General features: G+C 41.1%; 1 protein-coding gene across 1 annotated transcript in view; it reads left to right on the top strand.

The window, feature by feature from the left end:
- The window catches only part of SYNJ2 (synaptojanin 2), a 250116-nt gene that overhangs the window by 127325 nt on the left and 101040 nt on the right, over positions 1-21751 (top strand). The window contains exons 8-13 of the mRNA XM_075863738.1: positions 3573-3676; positions 6002-6174; positions 9294-9375; positions 10948-11100; positions 12038-12203; positions 12557-12748. Coding sequence (XP_075719853.1) covers positions 3573-3676; positions 6002-6174; positions 9294-9375; positions 10948-11100; positions 12038-12203; positions 12557-12748 — 870 coding nt within the window. The remainder of the gene's footprint in view (positions 1-3572; positions 3677-6001; positions 6175-9293; positions 9376-10947; positions 11101-12037; positions 12204-12556; positions 12749-21751) is intronic.

Here is a 21751-nt window from a genome sequence, read left to right as displayed (position 1 = left end):
TAAGAGTTCAGCCTCCTCCAGACCAGTTATACGCTCCAAATCAACTTGGTGCCTGCATTAAAGACAGCTATCTTAAATGGTCACCTGGATAAAAGACTCCTGTCCACAGACTCAATTAATCAGTCTGACTCTAACCTCTACAACATGGGCAAGACCAAAGAGCTTTCTAAGGATGTCAGGGACAAGATCATAGACCTGCACAAGGCTGGAATGGGCTACAAAACCATAAGTAAGACGCTGGGTGAGAAGGAGACAACTGTTGGTGCAATAGTAAGAAAATGGAAGACATACAAAATGACTGTCAATCGACATCGATCTGGGGCTCCATGCAAAATCTCACCTCGTGGGGTAGCCTTGATCCTGAGGAAGGTGAGAGCTCAGCCGAAAACTACACGGGGGAACTTGTTAATGATCTCAAGGCAGGTGGGACCACAGTCACCAAGAAAACCATTGGTAACACATTACGCCGTAATGGAATCCTGCAGTGCCCGCAAGGTCCCCCTGCTCAAGAAGGCACATGTACAGGCCCATCTGAAGTTTGCAAATGAACATCTGGATGATTCTGAGAGTGATTGGGAGAAGGTGCTGTGGTCAGATGAGACTAAAATTTAGCTCTTTGGCATTAACTCAACTCGCCGTGTTTGGAGGAAGAGAAATGCTGCCTATGACCCAAAGAACACCGTCCCCACTGTCCAGCATGGAGGTGGAAACATTATGTTTTGGGGGTGTTTCTCTGCTAAGGGCACAGGACTACTTCACCGCATCAATGGGAGAATGGATGGAGCCATATACCGTCAAATCCTGAGTGACAACCTCCTTCCCTCCACCAGGACATTAAAAATGGCTCGTGGCTGGGTCTTCCAGCACGACAATGACCCGAAACATACAGCCAAGGCAACAAAGGAGTGGCTGAAAAAGAAGCACATTAGGGTCATGGAGTGGCCTAGCCAGTCTCCAGACCTTAATCCCATCGAAAACTTATGGAGGGAGCTGAAGATCCGAGTTGCCAACGTGTGCAAACCTCATCATCAACTACAATTAACGTCTGACTGCTGTGCTTGCCAACAAGGGTTTTGCCACCAAGTATTAAGTCTTGTTTGCCAAAGAGATCAAATACTTTTTTCTCTGTGCACAATGCAAAAAAAGATATATAATTTTGACTATGTGATTTTCTTTTTTTTTTTTTTTTATATAATCTGTCTCTCACTGGTAAAATTAACCTAGCCTAAAAATTCTAGACTGTTCATGTCTTTGACAGTGGGCAAACTTACAAAATCAGCAAGGGATCAAATACTTATTTCCTTCACTGTAGGTGTATAGAGGCCCATTTCCAGCAACCATCACTCCAGTGTTCTAATGGTACATTGTGTTTGCTAACTGTGTTAGAAGGCTAATGGATGATTAGAAAACACTTGAAAACCCTTGTGCAATTATGTTAGCACCGCTGTAAACAGTTTTGCTGTTTAGAGGAGCTATAAAACTGACCTTCCTTTGAGCTAGTTGAGAATCTGGAGCATTACATTTGTGGGTTCGATTAAACTCTCAAAATGGCTAGAAAAAGAGAGCTTTCATGTGAAACTCGACAGTCTATTCTTGTTCTTAGAAATGAAGGCTATTCCATGCGAGAAATTGCCAAGAAACTGAAGATTTCCTACAACGGTGTGTACTACTCCCTTCAGAGGACAGCACAAACAGGCTCTAACCAGAGTAGAAAGAGAAGTGGGAGGCCCCGCTGCACAACTGAGCAACAAGACAAGTACATTAGAGTCTCTAGTTTGAGAAATAGACGCCTCACAGGTCCTCAACTGGCAGCTTCAGTAAATAGTACCCGCAAAACGCCAGTGTCAACATCTACAGTGAAGAGGCGACTGCGGGATGCTGGCCTTTAGGGCAGAGTGGCAAAGAAAAAGCCATATCTGAGACTGGCTAATAAAAGGAAAAGTTTAATATGGGCAAAAGCACGCAGACATTGGACAGAGGAAGATTGGAAAAAAGTGTTATGGACAGACGAATCGAAGTTTGAGGTGTTTGGATCACACAGAAGAATATTTGTGAGATGCAGAACAACTTAAAGGATGCTGGAAGAGTGCCTGACGCCATCTGTTACGCATGGTGGAGGTAATGTGATGGTCTGGGGTTGCTTTGGTGCTGGTAAAGTTGGAGATTTGTACAAGGTAAAAGGGATTTTGAATAAGGAAGGCTATCACTCCATTTTGCAACGCCATGCCATACGTGTTGACAGCGCTTGATTGAAGCCAATTTCATCCTACAACAGGACAATGACCCAAAGCACACCTCCAAATTATGCAAGAACTATTTAGGGAAGAAGCAGGCAGCTGGTATTCTATCTGTAATGGAGTGGCCAGCGCAGTCACCATATCTCAACCCCATAGAGCTGTTGTGGGAGCAGCTTGACCGTATGGTATGCAAGAAGTGCCCATCAAGCCAATCCAACTTGTGGGAGGGCCTTCTGGCAGCATGGGTTGAAATTTCTCCCGATTACCTCAGCAAATTAACAGCTAGAATGCCAAAGGTCTGCAATGCTGTAATTGCTGCAAATGGAGCATTCTTTGACGAAAGAATCATTATTTCTAACCTTGTCAATGTCTTGACTATATTTTCTAGTCATTTTGCAACTCATTTGATAAATAGAAGTGTGAGTTTTCATGGAAAACACAAAATTGTCTGGGTGACCCCAAACTTTTGAACGGTAGTATATATTATGCAGGATTGTTAGTTGGTAGTGTAAAATATGCTCCATACCACTTATAAGTTAATCGTTAAATGACATATATGACCTTAAATATGTTTGCATAATCAGTATTGTGAGACTAGACATGGACCGCACATCCACAATATATATGTTGATCTGAGCCGCTAGGCATAATTTATAAACATGAACATGAGTTTCTTTGTTAACATTTTGATCAAACTCTATAAGCCCTTTTGCCACTTCAAGGCAACCTTTTTCAAAGTGGGTCCCTACTCTATCGGTTGCAGCACCGCATGGTTGCTGCTGCAGCACCGCTTCCGCAGAGGGAGCAAACTGAGGCCCAAAAGCACCCATGCTATCAGGCTGAACCAAGCCTCCTTGGCTGTGGGCCACATCCCCCCCCCCCCCACAACTTCAGCACTTCAGCAACAGATACCACCCCACAGTACCACAACATGTGAACAGATGGAATTAGCTCACCTTACCATGCGCTCCCAGTGGCCAACTGAGAGCAAAAGCAAGAGCATAATCCCCTACAATAATCCTTTTACTAGTCTTATAGTATTGTGTTAGAGAATAGTGATGCGGGGGATGACCATCTCTATACAGTGCTGCAGAGTATGCTAGCGCTATATAAATTAGGCTTCGTTCTCATCTGCGTCGGGCTTCCGTTTGTGTGTTCCGTCAGACCTTTTCGTCAGGGGAACCCTCGAACGGAAACCATAGCTTTCCTTTAGCATTACCATTGATTTCAACATTAATGCTTCTATTGCTAATGGTTAACACTAATATTTGCTTACATTCTGATGAAACCATTCTAAACTGAACTGGACATTAGCATAATTAATTATTTTCTTTCTTAATAGACACATGATATTATTGAAAGAACAATATGGCAAGCAAGTCATTGTTAATCTTCTGAGAAGTAAAGGAGGTGAAGAAGTTTTAAGTCGTGCCTTTAAGGTAGGACGTGATCTTAATTTATTTTAGGAGTTTATACTTTCCAGTTTTGTGTAAGTAAAGCCTAATCAATTTATAGTGGAAAGTTCTGGAACTTTTTCTTATATACTTTGTTTCAATTACTAATTATTGTCGGTCTCTGCTTCCTGTGAGTAAAAGGTAACATTCTTGGGTGGAGAGTTGTAAAACCGGTTTCGGTCATGTCCTGACTTGGCACAGATGCACATGACATCTAGAATCTAAAAACGAAATCTACTCATACCGAGGAGGGGCATACAATCTTTGAAAAACAATAAGGAAAGCCAGCAGACAAAGGTGGAGCAATAGTCATGATAAACACGTCGGACTACATAAAAGAAGCATACAGACAACTGACAGACACGCTTATTGGAGACAGACCCTAACTAGCAATACTCCAAGGAACTAAAATAGATTATTGCTGGTCTGTTTGACATGTCTATGAAACTAGATGAATTGATACCAGAAAGTCCCAGAATGGGGACATCTTACAAAATACACATCTGGAAATTTGTGGGCAACCTCACTGAGCAAATTTCTGGATGGGTGTAATGTGTTCTCAAATCCTTGGTAAAGGATACAGCCAACTACCTTCAATACACAACTGACGTATTAAATAAACTATTTGCCCTATGATTCCTACCAGAGCGAACCATCCTAGCCACCATGGATGTGGAATCTTGTATTCTTATTTTCCACGTTAGGGTGAAATAAAATTCTGCCATGTCTTTTTGGAAAATAAAGGAATTGACATTGAATCTGTGGGGGTAAAAAATAATTTTAGCCCATACTTACTTCTCATTTGGTGACAGCATATACTTACAACAGATCGGTACAGTAATGGAAATAAAATGTCACCACAATATGCAAATCTCAAGTGATTTTCTGTTCTCCTGCCCCAACATCGTTATGTTGACTATATCTTTAAAAGAGTTGTTCAGTTTAGAAAACACATTTCCATACACCCTATTAGAGAATTTTGGACCCATGTTCAGGATCCTCATCTCTTGGTAAGAGTGAAGAGCGGTTACCATGAGCGTCTCTTGCTCTGGAAGACATGTCCTGTCCTGCATTACACAGACAACATATTGATATGATTGGACACTGTGTAATGCATAATTTCTCCTGTGTTGGTGCTGCAGGGAGATTGAGCATTTACTGCCAGGTTACCCTACACAATAGATTTAGTTACACCATCTCATCTGTACACTGCCCCTGGTTATTACTTTATAATGAAAACAACCTATAGATAGATCAGCCCTGCCCCCAAAAAGTTTTCTCTATCATAAACACTAATGTAAATATAATAGCATATCTCCAATAAGTCATGCACTTCCCTAATAATACCACCATACAAGTCCAAATAATACCTACACACCATGACCATATGTAGCTACCACAAAGATCAATACAACGCCCATTTAGTGGTCACATAACAGTTCTACACTGGTGCTCTGCAGGGTATAATCATGCTGTAGACCTTATATGTGAATATGGTTCAGTGAAATTCAGTGACTCTCCCATGTGAAATCTTCTCTGATTTGAAGTCATACAATTTCCTTTTTTTTCTCCATCCAACCCAGACCCCCAAGGCGACTTCTACTGGCCGCCACATGTCTCTGCAGAGTTTGGTGCCCCCTTTAGTGTACCACATGGTAATAGTGCCCCACACAAAATGGTTCTTTAGTACCTGCCAGAGTAGCAGTGCCCCTCACACAGTAATGCCACCTGTGTGCCCACCACGTAGTAATGGTGCCCCACACAGTCATTCTTGAGTAAATTGACAACTGGTCGTTCTACGCTGCCAAGCGCCAACAAGGCGTGAACCTAAGCCGCTCTGGAAGCGCTGGAATCCGTGCTGTAAAATAGGTATGGAAGCAGATTACCGTTTCTGGGCACATGACCAGTCCTCTTTAAGGAATGTACCTCTTGGACCTTGTGAGAAATCATAACCATAGACCAAATCGCAATCTGACAATAAAACTTTCATAATCCTTACATATGACCCGCTACAACTATTTACTGCTACAACTGTTTACTCCCCTACTTATATTAATAGTGCTGCTTTTTATCATTGTCTTATTTAACACTAATTCTTTTCCCTCTCGTGTATTAATATGTAACTCTTCGTATTTTGTGTTACCTTGCCTGATAAGACCTAAGTAATTTTGAAAGCTTGCTATTTGCCACCATCTTTCCAGTTAGACATTAAAAGTTTTCAACGACTGAAGACTCAATTTTTATCTTTTCTACTCCTATAGAAATTTAGCAGGTTTTTTTAATTATATGCGTATTTATATTTCCTCGTAGAAACTACTGTGGGCATCTCTGCATGCAGAGGATGTGCCAATGATAAACTTTGATTACCATCAGCTTTTGAAAGGAGGGAAAATAGAAAAACTTGAGCACTTACTAAAGCCCCAATTAAAGTTGAACATAGAAGAGTTTGGCGTCTTCACCAAGGGAGAGAATCTAACAACACGGTAACTATGTCCTATACCTAGAAAGGTTTCTATCCAGCTTTTATGTATAAATAAATTTACCAGTAAAAAAAAACCCTCGAGTGTTAGCATGATTTTAGAAGGATGAGCTTTTGAGTATTTTTATGTTCACTAATGAGTTGACTATACACATGAGATAAAGCAGAAATCTTAATTGGTCCACTGTTTTTCCTGGCCTTGTTCTGTCATGGAAACAACTGACGACCAAAAAACTGACCATTTTGACCTGCTGCAGATTGGACATTATAAAAGGGATTGGTTGTCTATGGCCAGCTTTTACTGTTAATTCAGGGGAAACTGCGCCACAATTTCATACTCTCTCACCTTTGTATGCATTATATGGTGCCCTTTGAAGTCAGTGGGTGCCCCGATATAATGCACAGGCATGCCATTGGAATTGGCATGTCTGCATTACTAGGCAATATATTTACAACCTTTCGCAAATTTAGATTAATTCTATATTTACAGGGGTCTCATGTTTTATTAAATAGATTTGACTATGTAGAAATAATTTTAGTTTTTTTTTAAAAATGTTGTGGCTATTTTTTTTGTTTCTAAAAACTTTACTTTCGATTATTGGAGGCACACACTTCCTTTCTGCACTGTCTTTCTGTATAGACAGTACAGCAGGTTGTGTGCACTTTATAGCAGCTGAAATAAGAGTAAATTGACAGAAAAATTTCATAGATTATTAAAGGGAAGGTATCATGAAATTATCTTTTTTATCATTGCTTTTAATATGATAGTAACATAAATTTTATTTGTGTTCTCATGTTCTACTTTTTACTTTGTTCTTACATTTACTTCTCTATGGGGGCTGCCATTTTTTTTTCATCTCTGTGTATGTGTCGGTTAATGACACATACAGAGATGGAATACGGCACATACAACCCCATAGAGAATGCGAACAAGAGCCGTTCCATTCTCTGAGGCATACGCCGTCTGTGTGGGAACGGCGCATGTGCCGCTCCCACACAGACCAAAACTAAGCTCGTTCGCAGAGCGAAGTCCAGCGCCATTTTCATGTGGACCGGAAGCCGCTGTCGGACAGTTGGACCCAATGCCACAGATACAGTTGGACCCAATGCTGAAGCAGGGAACCGTCAGCTCCCTGCTTCAACAGTAGTAAAGAGGACTCTCTGGGCACAGCGCTACTTTAAGCGCTGAGCCCGGCTAAGCCCTTGACGTCACTGCCCATATAAAGACAGGGATGTTAGTGGCTCCTCCATAGCGGAATCCCCGGCCAGAGCATTGCCGACGCTATGGCTGGGGATTCTGCTCCTAGAGGGGAATCCCTGATATTACTGTCCATACTGTATATGAACAGTGACGTCCGGGGTTTCTCCTGGAGTGGAATTCCCTGCCATAGCACTATCTACATGGGCACTGTGGCACTTATGTGGGCACTGGCACTAGGGGCAGCTATGGTGGCATTATACTATATGGGGGCAGCTATGGGGGCATTATACTGTGTTGGGGACACTACAGGGGCATTATACTGTATGGGGCAGCTGTGGGGGCATTATAGTGTATGGTGGTAGATATGTGGGGCATTATGCCGTATAGGGGTATCTATAGGGGCATTATACTGCAACTGTGGGAATGTTATACTGTATAAGAGCAGCTATGGGGGCATTATACTGTATAAGAGCAGCTATGGAGGCACACTGTATGGGTCAGATTTGGTGGCATTATACTGTATGGGGGCATTATACTGTATACGGCCGGCTATTGGGACATTATTCTGTATGACGGCAGCTATGAGGGCATTTTACACTGAGGGGGCAGCTATTTGGCATTATACTGTGTGGAGGGCACTATTGGAGCATGATACTGTGTGGGCTGAAGTGGGTGGGATTAGATGCGTGACTTAAAAGGGAAAAAATTTGCCGCAGTGTCCTCTTTGTGATACCTCAAATTTGGGAGTTATGTACTGACCTCTGAAGCTCGAGCTAAAAAAAAAAAATCTGAGATGCTTGCTAAAAACTGCAGTTTCACAGCATTATTCTTTGTTGCCAAGAGCTACTTGAGCATGAACCACCTTGCAGAGTAAACATAATGCAGATAGAAAGCAATTTCACTTCATGTTCTCTGAGATAAAAGTGCTGCATTGCTGTTCAGTAATAGGTAGTTATGTTATACTATTTAATAAAGACTTGTACTGAGGCTCTTGATCCCTGAACAGGATGACACTGACTAAAAAAACTTACATTTCTAGTTTGGGAAGACTGATATACAGCATTCATAATTACACAACGTTCCCTACCCACACAACTCCCAACTGTAGCAGTTCAAGAAAAATAACAAAAAAAAATAAATAATCCATAATGTGTCTCGAGGACCTGACCACCATTTTCCTACCACAAACCGAGATAACAAATATAAAAGATTCCTTAAATGAAAAATGTCATTCTGTTTTTCCTGGTGATTCTCTTAAAATACTATTGACCTGTATAAGGAAAAAATAAAGTACATATAAAGCTATGTTTACATCTGCATTGGAGATGCTTCTGTCAAATTTAATGTGAAATAACAATGTTAACCTTGGCAGGACCTGACAGACTCTAATGTAACTCAATGTAGTCCGTCGGGCGTATCCATCTTGTGAACTGCTCCGACACTGCAACAAGACAGATGTAAACAGAGCCTAACATAAGGATCTTAAACCAAACATTTGCCACCACTGTGCATTATACAATATTTATAACCATAAAATAATCTTATTTGATACTTTACTAAACCGATTAAGGTCCTGTTCACACAGCAGAATTTTTGCGGTGGAAATCGCTGCGGATTACGTCACAAAATTACGCTTGCCATTTATTTCAATAGGAGTAGGGCGCTTCTTTTTTCCGCCAGTTGATTTTTTTCAGCTAGCAGGGAAAAGGAAGTGTCCTGTTCGATCTTCGGGCGGATTCCACCAGAACCTCCTATTGAAGTCAATGGGAGGAGGAATCTTCCTGCCTATGGCAGGAATAATTCCGCAGCGGAACCCGAAACGCAAAATTCGCGTTGTGAACTGACCCTTAATATTGAAAACATGAAGATATGATTTTGTTTTGATTGTGCTCTTATTATTATTTTTTTTATTCCTTGAAAAGTTTACAGAAAGGGACTTTTCGTATCAACTGTCTGGACTGTTTGCACCGCACAAACAGTGTACAAGCCTACATAGCTCTTGAGGTAGGCCCTCCTCACAAATTGGTTTATATATATATATATATATATATATATATATATAACTGAGATTGGAACATTAACCCTTGCTTTTATCTGGAAATAATTATAATGATTTGAGCTTGATACTACTATTAGAGACTGTGCAGACCAATTGTTTTCTTAATTAATGCCTGTTTAGTAGGGCAAGGGTCTGGAATTTGTGGAATGTTTATTTTAATACGGTTTTGTACAGCGCTTAACCCCTTAATGACCGGGCCTGAAAAGGTCTTAATGACCAGCTACATTTTTCAGTTTTTACCTCTCTGCATTTCAGCAGGCATAACTTTTTTATTTTTTCATTGACGTGGCTGTATGAGGCTTTGTTTTATGCGGGTGAAATTGTATTATTTTATTTCATAGTTTGGAGGTAAAAAAAAATTATTTATACGGCATGAATAAAAAGCCATTCTAGATCGTTTTTCTTGTTTATTTTTTATCCTGTTCACGTTTCACACTAAATAACCCATTCGATTAATTCTTCAGGTTATTACGGTCGTTTAGATACTGAAAATGTGTAGTTTTTTTGTTTTTATTTAGTGTAGGGGCAATAAAATATATTTTATGCAAAATAATGACCTTTTTTATTTTGAACTTTTTTTTAATTTTTTAGTTACTTTTTTTTTTTTTTGTAATCCCATTAAGGGATAACTTTATTTATAACTTAATTTTTTGCTTGTAATGTATTAGCATACTCCTGTGTGCTAATACATTATACTATGTCACTATGACATGGGCTCTTTTGTAGGTCCCCAGGGCTGACTGCAGAGGGATTTCCCGGTGTTTGATCACATCGCCTGGTTTCCGATGACCAGATCAAAGCGGGGAGTTCCCTTTGATCAAAGGGCTAAACAGCTGGAGTGCGAATGTTTTCCGACCGCAGCTGTATTCAACAGGCTTCACGAAGATCAGGAGCTGTAAGTTATTGCTCACAGGAGCGCTCATCAGCCTCTTCTACAGCGATGCCAAAAGACATCGCTGTAGAATAAGGACATGCAGTACGTCAAGACAGTGCGCGGTCGTTAAGGTGTTAATATGGTACTTTCCAACAGTACTTGTAATTCCTTTTTCGGTGATTTAAGTATTTAGTTTATCCCTCTTCTTTGTATAATACAATATAATAATACGATACATTCTGCAAATTCTATTTTAATTATGAACATTTAGGGTATGTGCACACGATAACTGCATTTACGTCTGAAATTACGGAGCTGTTTTCAGGAGAAAACAGTTCCTGAGTTTCAGACGTAATTGCTCATACTCGAGTTTTAGTTCTTTGACGAGACTGTTGTTTTACGCGCCGTCTTTTGACAGCGACGCGTAAAATTACAGGTCGTCGGCACAGTACATCGGCAAACCCATTGAAATGAATGGGCAGATGTTAGCTGACGTATTGGAGCCGTGTTTTCAGGCGTAATTCGAGGCGTAAAACGCCTCCATTACGCCTGAAAATAGGTTGTGTGAACCCAGCCTTACTTGTTTTGGATCAGTGTAGAAAATACTTTTTCACTCATTTTTATTTTCCTTTTTCTTGTTTAGGTTCTCCGAAACCAGCTTGAGAGTCTTGGAATGGTTGATATGAAGTCTGTGGTTGAGCGCTTTGATGAGTCTTTTAAGTCCATGTGGTCTGTCAATGGTCACAACCTGAGCATGATATTTACAGGAAGTAGAGCTCTGGAGGGTAAAGCTAATGTATGTATAGTTAAAATAGAATATTAATATACAGAAACAAAAATTATTACAATGTCTAGGTATAGAATACTATACAGAAAAAATTATTTAATCTATAAATATGTGATTGTAGCTAGATTCTCAAATATTATAGATGTATAAGCAAAAATTGTTTTTAATAAATCTACACCAGTGTTATCACATGCACATATATTAGCCACTATTAGGCTAGTTAGGATACAAATATTTATGTTGATGGTGATTTAACGAACAAACTAACATATATGGACAGTGACCTCAGGGGTTTCCTCTAGGATCGGAATCCCTGGCCAGATCGTAGGCATTGGGGATTCCGCACTAGGACTAGCCACTGACATCAGTGCCCATACATGGACAGTGACATCAAGGCTTCCCCGAGCACAGCGCTTAAGGTAGCACTGTGCCCGGGGAGTCCTCGTGAGCAGAGGAGCTCCCTCTGCTCTGAACTAATTCTGAAGCAGGGAGCTGATGGTTCCATGCTTCAGAATTGAGTTCAACTGTGTCTGCAGGTACAGTTGAAAGCGGGACTTACCCCCGGCCGCCCGGACAGCGGGACATTGCCCGGACGGTTGGGAGGTATGTGCAACCTATGGCAGAGCAGGGATATACTCAAAGGACACAGATACTATTGAATGTAGTGTCGCTACCGCTGTAGCAGCCACAGCGGCTGCTAGCGGGGCCTCCGGGCACAGGGGTCCATGCCGGCTGGCGGCATGGGTCCCCTCATGCTGCGAGCCCCGTAGCAGCCGGTATGGCTGCTACAGCAGTAGTTACACTGCAGTAGTAGTTACGCCACTGCTTCTATTGAGTGCTAGCATGCCTTAACCAGACAAGACTTAACCAGATTTCTTTAATTACAATTGGAGAAAGGTAGGCATATGGATTAACTATATAACTTTTGTTTAATCTTTAATTAAAGGTTGGAAAACTCAAAGATGGAGCTCGTACAGTTTCTAGGACAATACAGACAAACTTCTTTGATGGTGCAAAGCAAGAGGCTATTGATCTGCTTCTCGTGGGAGATTTCTACAGTGATGAATATGCAGACAAAGGGCGGATGTTAATGGACAGCTCTGCTCTGCTTGGTAATACAGCTATAATGCTTTAAAAGTCGGTGTCAGACAAATGGTTAGAAATTATTTACCTAAAGTTCTCCATGCAGTATATATGTAGATGCAAAAGAGAGAGCCATAAGATTTCAATCAGGACAGGAGGAAATGTCAAAGTAATGTCTATGTATTGATCTGTACAAACCACACTATATCGATACAGAACTTCAAGATGTTTTACTATACCTGAGCACATTACCAGTGCGCAACTTGCATTGGTCACCGAGGCATACCCATATTAGCAAACATTAAAAAAAATAACAATATTCTAGGACAGCAAATTATTTTTTTTTATTTCGAAATCTACTAACAAAATGTTTGTGTCACAGTGAATCCAAGTGTTTTAAAGTCCATGTCAGAGCGTCAGTTTGAGTTTACAAATTTCAAAAAGACTCGTGTTGCTGTGGGAACCTGGAACGTAAATGGGGGAAAGCAGTTCCGAAGCAATGTCCTCCGCACAAGTGAGCTGACAGACTGGCTACTGGATGCTCCCAAACTATCCGGGCTCCCTGATTTTCAGGGTAAGTGGGAACTGCTATGTTAGGACAGATTTAATTTAATACGCAAAATAGCAAAACCAGATATAAATCAAAATTTTCGGAGTCCTTTATGTATTTTTCTCAATTTATACAGTATATAAAAGTAAGGAGCTGCCTACTAATCTCTGTTCTTCGATGGAGTATATATACCATTGTAACAAGTTTGTGACGTAGTCAAAGTTACAAAAAGGCAAATTTATACAATCACCCCTTAGGCCATATTTGCATACTGCAGAAAGTTTCCGCTGCAGAAATGACCCTGTGTTACTGCACATTTTGGAATGCAATGGGTGAAATGGGCAACATGTGTTTCATACAGCATATTTAAAAATCATCATGCCCTCACATGGTTTCCCCTATGAGTAAATGGATTTTCTAAGACCCATTCACTTGCATAGAACTGTAATTTCTTGTCGATCTGGGACAAAAATCACATGAGCAAACTTGGCCTTCATGTTCATATAAATATATAAATAGAAAGTAAAACTATTTTTCTAAGGGTTTCTTTTTGTCATCCCTTTTAAAATCAAGCATCAGTTGTGGAGCAACTATAGAGATTATATTAGGGAATTTCATTAAAGGCAAAAACAAATGAGGGGCATGTGATTCCCTAAGCTTCTCATGCCAGAGCAATAGACCAAATACAAGCTGCCATTTACTGCAACCTCTAATTATTTTATTTCAAAAGTGTTTTTATTAAAGTTTTTCAAAAAGCATACAAAAACATGTCAGTTAGATAATATCTTGTTACATGAAAGTCACATCTTGCAGAAAATATACAATGTACATTGATACAATAAGCAGTGAGAAAATGACATAAATCGAGTAACTAATGTCAGTAAAGGATTTGGAACAACAACTAAGTCACATATCTTTCTTAATCAAAGGAAGTAGGGGGGGACATGTAACAGGGGTGTAGGGAGGGAAGGAAGGCAGGGGGGGATGTAAAAGGGTTCCGTTGTTTTATTCAGCTAATACCAATGTCACTGAAGATACCAATAAGTACAAAGTAGGTTATGTATTGTAAAGTAACATCTAGAGTGAAACCACCCCATCTACACTCTGATTACCCCGGATCGTCCACGGTCGCCATATTTGAAGGAATTTGTGCCTAGTTAACAGTTCCCAATGTGCTAATTCCTCCAACCTTGCCAGTTCTGACACTTTGGCTTCCCAGTGAAGCAGTTGTGGAGGATCCGTGGATCTCCATAAGACCGGTATTATTAATTTAGCTGCTGTAAGTAGCAAGGTTGGAAGACAATGCTTCTTAGGGGTAAAATCGGGAGTTGGTTTCCACAATAAAATTAACTCAGGGGTGAGGTGTAGATTCATAGAGCAGATGTGATTAATTTTCTGCTCAATTTGTTGCCAAAAAGGCACAATAAGGGGACATTCCCACCAAATATTTAAATAAGTACCCCTGTGAAGCATTACATCTCCAGCAGAGATCCGGGACTCCACTATCAATAGCGTGCAATACCACAGGTGTCTTATACCACCTAGTTAAGAGTTTGTAGGAGCTTTCCTGTATTCTAGTGCACATAAATCTAATTTCGGGTTCTGTCAATGAGATGTGGAGGTCAGCCGACCACTTTTCTATGTAGCCAGGCGTCGGAGGGCAGATCAGAGAGATTAAGTTATTATATGAAGTAGATAGCATTTTACGGGGAAGCTCAGGGTTCGAAAGCATCTTATCTAGCCAATTTTGAGGACAAGTCTGAGTGGGCAAAGAGCAAAGCAGAGCGGTACAACATTTCAGAAAGGTGTGCTTAAAGAGGAAATCTCGAGACCTCAACCCTAAGTTATCAAAGGCCCTGGAACCACTTCTCTGCGGGTTATCAATTAGCAAGTGTTGATGTGATGCGGGATATCCCATGGTTAAGGAATAAGTGTAAACGCAAAGACATATGTAGAGAAGGAATATTGAGCAAGTTCAATATAGTGTGCATATCTAGCCACACCAGAATAGTACCCTTCAAAAGAACGCTAGAGAAGTGGTCAAGGTGTGAACTTTTAGCGAGACTCCACAGGGCCTTTTGTTCCCATCCAAGCATTAAAGTATTTTCTATCTCCGTATAAAGAGTAGTCTGCGATGAATCGTGCAACGAGACCCATCTGTTCAAGTGATTAGCAATGTAATACGTATAAATGTCAGATAATCCCATGCCTCCCATCTTAACAGAGTTGATCAATTGTACATATCTATGTCTGGGTCTATTCTTGTTCCAAAGAAAGTTCGAAAAAATACATCTCACTGACAGGAAGAACGATTTTGGTAGCCATATTGGTAGTGTCTGAAGCAAGTACAAGATTTTAGGTACTATAAAAGTCTTTAGGAAATTTTTCCGACCCATCCAAGACATAAACGGGAGCTTCAAGGAGTTTAATGGCCGCTATCAGGGGAACATAATTGAGTGTATACAATTGCGAAGGGCAAGTTGGGATAGTGATACCTAAGTACGAGATTGAGGTGGACAGCCATCGAAACGGAGAATTACAAATTTTGACAAGGTAGCAACAAAATATTGCCAATTCACCCTGTCAAAAACCTTCTCGGCATCTGTACTAAGAAGTACCAACGGGGTATGGGTTGAGCGAGCATGCTGAACTAACCAACCTACTCTTGTTGTGTTATCCTTACCCTGGCGACCTCCAACAAATCCTGTTTGTTCCGGGCCAATATGCTTAAGCAAAAGCTTGCCTAATCTGGACGCTAAAGCCTTCGCCCACCACTTGATATCTGTGTTTAGCAATGAAATAGGTCTATAGCTACTACAGAGCGCGGGATCTTTCCCTTCCTTCGGCAAAACGGTTATATGAGCCTCCAGGGATTGGCGAGTCAAATGAGCCCCCCCCCCATCAGAGAATTACACAAGGACGTGAAATGGGGCAACAAAACACTGCTAAATGTCTTATAGTACTGAATCGTGTAACCATCTGGGCCAGGACTTTTCCCCGAAGGGATGGTCTTAAGAATTTTATGAAGTTCTTCCATGGTAAAGGGTGAAGTAAGCGAGAATTGATCTTCCTGAGTAAGTTGAGGTAAGTTAAAGAGGCTCTGTCACCAGATTTTGCAACCCCTATCTGCTATTGCAGCAGATAGGCGCTGCAATGTAGATTACAGTAACGTTTTTATTTTTAAAAAACGAGCATTTTTGGCCAAGTTATGACCATTATTATATTTATGTAAATAAGGCTTGCAAAAGTCCAACTGGGCGTGTTTACAGTAAAAGTCCAACTGGGCGTGTATTATGTGTGTTACATCGGGCGTGTTTACTTCTTTTACTAGCTGGGCGTTCTGACGAGAAGTATCATCCACTTCTCTTCAGAACGCCCAGCTTCTGGCAGTGCAGACACACAGCGTGTTCTCGAGAGATCACGCTGTGACGTCACCCCACTTCCTGCCCCAGGTCCTGCATCGTGTCGGCCACATCGGCACCAGAGGCTACAGTTGATTCTGCAGCAGCATCAGCGTTTGCAGGTAAGTAGCTACATCGACTTACCTGCAAATGCCGATGCTGCTGCAGAATCAACTGTAGCCTCTGGTGCCGATGTGTCCTCGCTCGTCCGACATGATGCAGGACCTGAGGCAGGAAGTGAGTGACGTCACAGCGTGATCTCTCGAGAACACGCTGTGTCTGCACTGCCAGAAGCTGGGCGTTCTGAAGAGAAGTGGATGATACTTCTCGTCACAACGCCCAGCTAGTAAAAGAAGTAAACACGCCCCGGTGTAACACACACAATACACGCCCAGTTGGACTTTTACTGTAAACACGCCCAGTTGGACTTTTGCAAGCCTCATTTGCATAAATACAAAAATGGTCATAACTTGGCCAAAAATGCTCGTTTTTAAAAAATAAAAACGTTACTGTAATCTACATTGCAGCACCTATCTGCTGCAATAGCAGATAGGGGTTGCAAAATCTGGTGACAGAGCCTCTTTAAGTTTATCTAGAAATGCCTTTGTGCTGTCCACCAAGTTAACCGGTAAGGAATCCTCGCCGCTGAGATTATATAGGCCATGGTAAAAGTGATTAAATGCTTGTGCTATAGCCTTCGAATCAGCAGCTCTAACACCAGAAGAATTCAGAAGCTCAGTCTGGACTGCTGCAGCTTTCGTACGCTTAGGTATAGACTCAAGAGCAGATATTCTCGAGAACAGGTCATTTAAGCTTTGCCAACCGTTGTTTTTTTATATGCGTGCAAAGCGATATAAGCTCACCCCGTAGTACCACTTTATGTGCTTCCCATCTAATAGTGTCAGAGGAATTTAGCTCAAAATACCTCTGAATATTGTCTTGTATCACAGAGGCGTGATTGGGATCACTCAGAACCGTATTGTTCAACCTCCACAGTCTATCTCCCCTCGGAACACTATTGAGCTTAAACCCTTCGAGCCATTTCACGTACAGTTACATCATGGGAGATGGCCTTTTCGCGCATCTCCACGTAACTGTACGTGATGGAGATGAAGCTGGCTCAGGAGCTGAGCCAGCGACATCACCGCCGGGTGACAGCTGTATGTTACAGCTGGCACCCTGAGGTATCGGCCAGGACCGGAGCTAGCCTCCGATCCGACCGATTAACCCCTCACATGCTGCGTTCAATAGAGATCGCAGCATGTGAGGAGTTTATAGCCATCGGCGCCCCAGCAACGTGATCGTTGGGTTGCCGGTGGCTGCAAAGGCGATGGGAGGGCTAATACTTAACTCACGATCAGCCTGTAACGGAATCCTCCTATGTCCCGTCGTCGGCGAGGACCAGGAGGCTTCCGGTACCATCGGCAAGATGGCGCCGGCTCAGCTTCCGGTTCAGAAGCTGAGCCGGCGTCATCAGCAGTGGGTGTCCGCTGTATGTTACAGCGGACACCCCGATCTATGGGCAGGAACCGGAGCTAGCTCCGATTCCTGCCATTAACCCCTTCAATGTAGCGATTCAATGCAATCGCTGCATCAAAGTGGTTTGTATGCAATCGGCAGCCTTGCCATGCGATGGCAAGGCTGGCGACTGCTACTATGGTAACAGGATGCCTAACAATGGCTTCCTATCTGCCATTACGTTAGCCGATTAGGTCCCGCCCGGAGGCGGAGCCTGATCGGCTTGCTGTCAGTGAACAACTGACAGTTCTAATACATTGCACTACATAGGTAGTGCAATGTATTGGAACATCAAACAAACAGTTAGACCTTCAAGTCCCCTAGTGGGACTAAAGAAAAGTGTAAAAAAAAGTGTAAAAATAAAAGTTTTTAAAAATTAAATTAAATTTTCAAATAATAACACAAAACACAATCGCCCTTTTTCCCTTATCAAGTCATTTATTATTGAAAAAAATAATAAAGCCATACATATTTGGTATCGCTGCGACTGTAATGACATTAACTATAAAAATATTATGTTATTTATTCCGCACAGTGAACGCCGTAAAAAAAAACCCTAAAAAATACTGACATAATTGCTATTTTTTGGTCACTTTGTCTTCCAAAAATTGAAATAAAAAGTGATCAAAAAGTTGTATGTACCTAAAAATGGTACCTATAGAAACTATAACTCGTCTCGCTAAAAACAAGCCCTCATACAGCTCCGTCGACGAAAAATGTAAAACCGTTATGGTTCTCACAACTTGGCGAAAGAAAAAATCCATTCTCTTTACAAAAGTTATTTTATTGTGCAAAAAGTTGTAAAACATAAAAAGTGCTATAAATTAGGTATCACCGGAATCGTACTGACCCGCAGAATAACGTGAACATGTCATTTATAATGCGTGGTGAACGCTGTATAAAAAAACCTAATAAAATATGCCAGAATTGCTGTTTTTTGGTCACCTTGCCTCCCAAAAAAAAAAGGATAACAAGTGATCAAAAAGTCGCATGTACAAAATGGTACCAATAAAAACTACAGCTCGTCCCACAACAAACCAGCCCTCATGCCACTACACCTATGAAAAAATAAAATGAGTTAAGGCTCCAATAAGTCAGGAAAGAAAAAATATGCAGTTGTGCCGGCCCGAGGGGAACGTTTCTTCTGTTTCAAGTGGCGAATTATCAAGGCCCCTAAAATTAGGGAACCAGGGAGGGGAGGGCACAAACATATCCGCTGGAAGCGACGTTGCCCGTATTATACCAGGACAACACTTCCCAGCTAAATTTCTCAAACTGCAAAGATCCCGAGTGTGGACCAAAAGGGGAATAAGTAAAGACCATTTATCAGTGCGACACCGGCCTGTTAGAAAGGATTGTGTCACAGCATAACACACATCTATGGATTATTTTATTGGTTTTTTTTACCCCACTATACCACCTGACTATGCCCCTTATATACTCCGCCCGCCTTACATGTACCCCCACATTATAAACGGAAACACCAGTAAGACTCCAAACAAAACTACTACAAGCAAAATCCACGCTCCAAAAGCCAAATGGCGCTACCTCCCTTCTGAACCCTACAGTGTGCCCAAACAGCAGTTTACTTCCACATATATGGCATCGCCATACCCGGGAGAACCCTTTTAACAATTTTTGGGGTGTGTGTCTCCAGTGGCACAAGCTGGGCGCCACATATTGGCATATCTATTGAAAAACCATTTTCACTCTGCAACATCGAGTGCACACCAATTTCTGCCAATCACCTGTGGGGTTAATATGCTCACTACACCCCTAGGTGAATACCTTGAGGGGTGTAGTTTCCAAAATGGGGTCACTTCTGGGGGGTTTCCACTGTTTTGGTCCCACAGGGACTTTGCAAATGCGACATAGCAACCAGAAACCAATCCAGCAAAATCTGTACTCCAAAAGCCAAATGGCGCTCCTTCCCTTCTGAGCCCTACTCTGTGCCCAAACATCAGTTTATGACCACATATATGGTATTGCCGTACACAGGAGAAGTTGCTTTACAAGTGTTGCGGTGCTTTTTTTCATTTATTTGTTGAGAATATGAAACATTTTCAGCTAAAACTACGTCTTATTGAAGAAAAAGGATTTTTTTTATTTTCACTGCCCAATTCTAATAAAATCTATGAAACACCTGTGGGGTCAAAATGCTCACTACACCCCTAGATGAATTCCTCAAGGGGTGTAGTTTCGTGAATGGAGTCACTTTTGGGGAGTTTCCACTGTACTGGTACCTTAGGAGCTTTGCAAAAGTGACATGGTGTCAAGAAACCAATCCAGCAAAATCTGTGCTCCAAAAGCCAAATGGCGCTCCTTCTCTTCTGATCCTTGCCGTATGCCCAAACAGCAGTTTATGACCACAAATGGGGTATTGCCGTACTCCAAAGAAGTTGATTTACAAATGTTGGGGTTCTTTCATTCCTTTGTTTGTTGAGAAAATGAAAAATTTTGAGCTAAAGCTACGTCTTTTTGGAAAAAAATGATTTTTCTTATCTTCACTGCCCAATTCTAATAAAATCTATGAAACCCCTGTGGGTTCAAAATGCTCACTACACCCCTAGATGGATTCTTCAAGGGGTGTAGTTTCCTAAATGGAGTCACTTTTTTTGTGTTTTCACTGTTTTGGTCCCTCAGGGGCTTTGCAAATGCGACGTGGTCTCCGCAAACCATTCCTGCTAAATTTGAGCTCCAAAAGCCAAATGGCGCTCTTTCCCTTCTAAGCTCCGCCGTGTGTCCAAACAGCCGTTTATGACCACATGCGGGGTATTGTTTTACTCGGGAGAAATTGCTTTACAAAAGTAGTGGTGCATTTTCTCCTTTTAGTCCTTGTGGAAATTAGAAAAAAATAGCTAAACCTACATTTTCTTTGAAAGAATGTAGATTTTAATTTTCACGCCCTATTTCCAATAATTTCTGCAAAAAACCTGTGCTGTCAAAATGCTCACTATACCCCTAGATAATTTCCTCAAGGGATATAGTTTCCCAAATGGGGTCACTTTGGGGGATTTCCACTGTTTTGGCGCCGCAAGAGCCTTTCAGACCCGACATGGAGCCTAAAATGTTTTCTAATAAAAAGGAGGCCCAAAATCCTCTAGGTGCTCCTTTGTTTCTGAGGCCTTTGCTTCAGTCAATAAGTGCACTAGGGCCACATGTGGGGTATTTCTAAAAACTGCAGAATCTGGGCAATAGATATTGAGTTGCGTTTCTCTGGTAAAACTTTCTGTGTTACAAAAAAAATAGATGAAAAATGAATTTCTGCAAAAAAAAAAGAAATTTGAACATTTCACATCTACGTTGCCTTAATTCCTGTGAAACATCTAAAGGGTTAAGAAACTTTCTAAATGCTGTTTTGAATACTTTGAGGGGTGAAGTTTTTAAAATGGGGTGACTTTTCGAGGGTTTCTAATATATAAGGCCCTAAAATCCACTTCACAACTGAACTGGCCCCTGTAAAAATAGCCTTTTGAAATTTTCTTGAAAATGTGAGAAATTGCTGCTAAAGTTCTAAGCCTTGTGATGTCATAGAAAAATAAAAGGATGTTCAAAAAACGATGCCAATCTAAAGTAGACATATGGGTGATGTTAATTAGCAACAATTTTGTGTGGTATTACTATCTGTCTTACAAGCAGATACATATAAATTTGGAAAAATGCAAATTTTTGCAATTTTTCGCTAAATTTTGGTGTTTTTCACAATTAAATACTTAATGTATTGAGCAAATTTTGCCAGTAACATAAAGTTTAATGTGTCACGAGAAAACAATCTCAGAATTGCTTGGATAGGTAAAAGCATTCCGGAGTTATTACCACATAAAGTGACACATGTCAGATTTGAAAAAATAGGCTGTGTCCTTAAGGCCAAAACAGACTCAGTCCTTAAAGGGTTAAAGGGAATGTGTCGCGAATTAAACCTTTTTTTTAAGTGTCGTTACTTATTGCTATTATATTTTTTACGTTTTTTGCTGTATTTTTTTTTTTCTTCCATATGGTGGAAAGTATTCAAAATTAAATAATAATTTGACATGTTTTCCTATGTTGGCCACCAGGGGGAGCACTTCCCAGAATTACAGCAAGGTGAATAAGGCAAAGCAACCTGACT

The sequence above is a fragment of the Rhinoderma darwinii genome, chromosome 4, assembly GCF_050947455.1.
Source record: "Rhinoderma darwinii isolate aRhiDar2 chromosome 4, aRhiDar2.hap1, whole genome shotgun sequence".
Lineage (NCBI taxonomy): Eukaryota > Metazoa > Chordata > Amphibia > Anura > Rhinodermatidae > Rhinoderma > Rhinoderma darwinii.
This window is presented reverse-complemented; position numbering and strand designations above follow the sequence as displayed.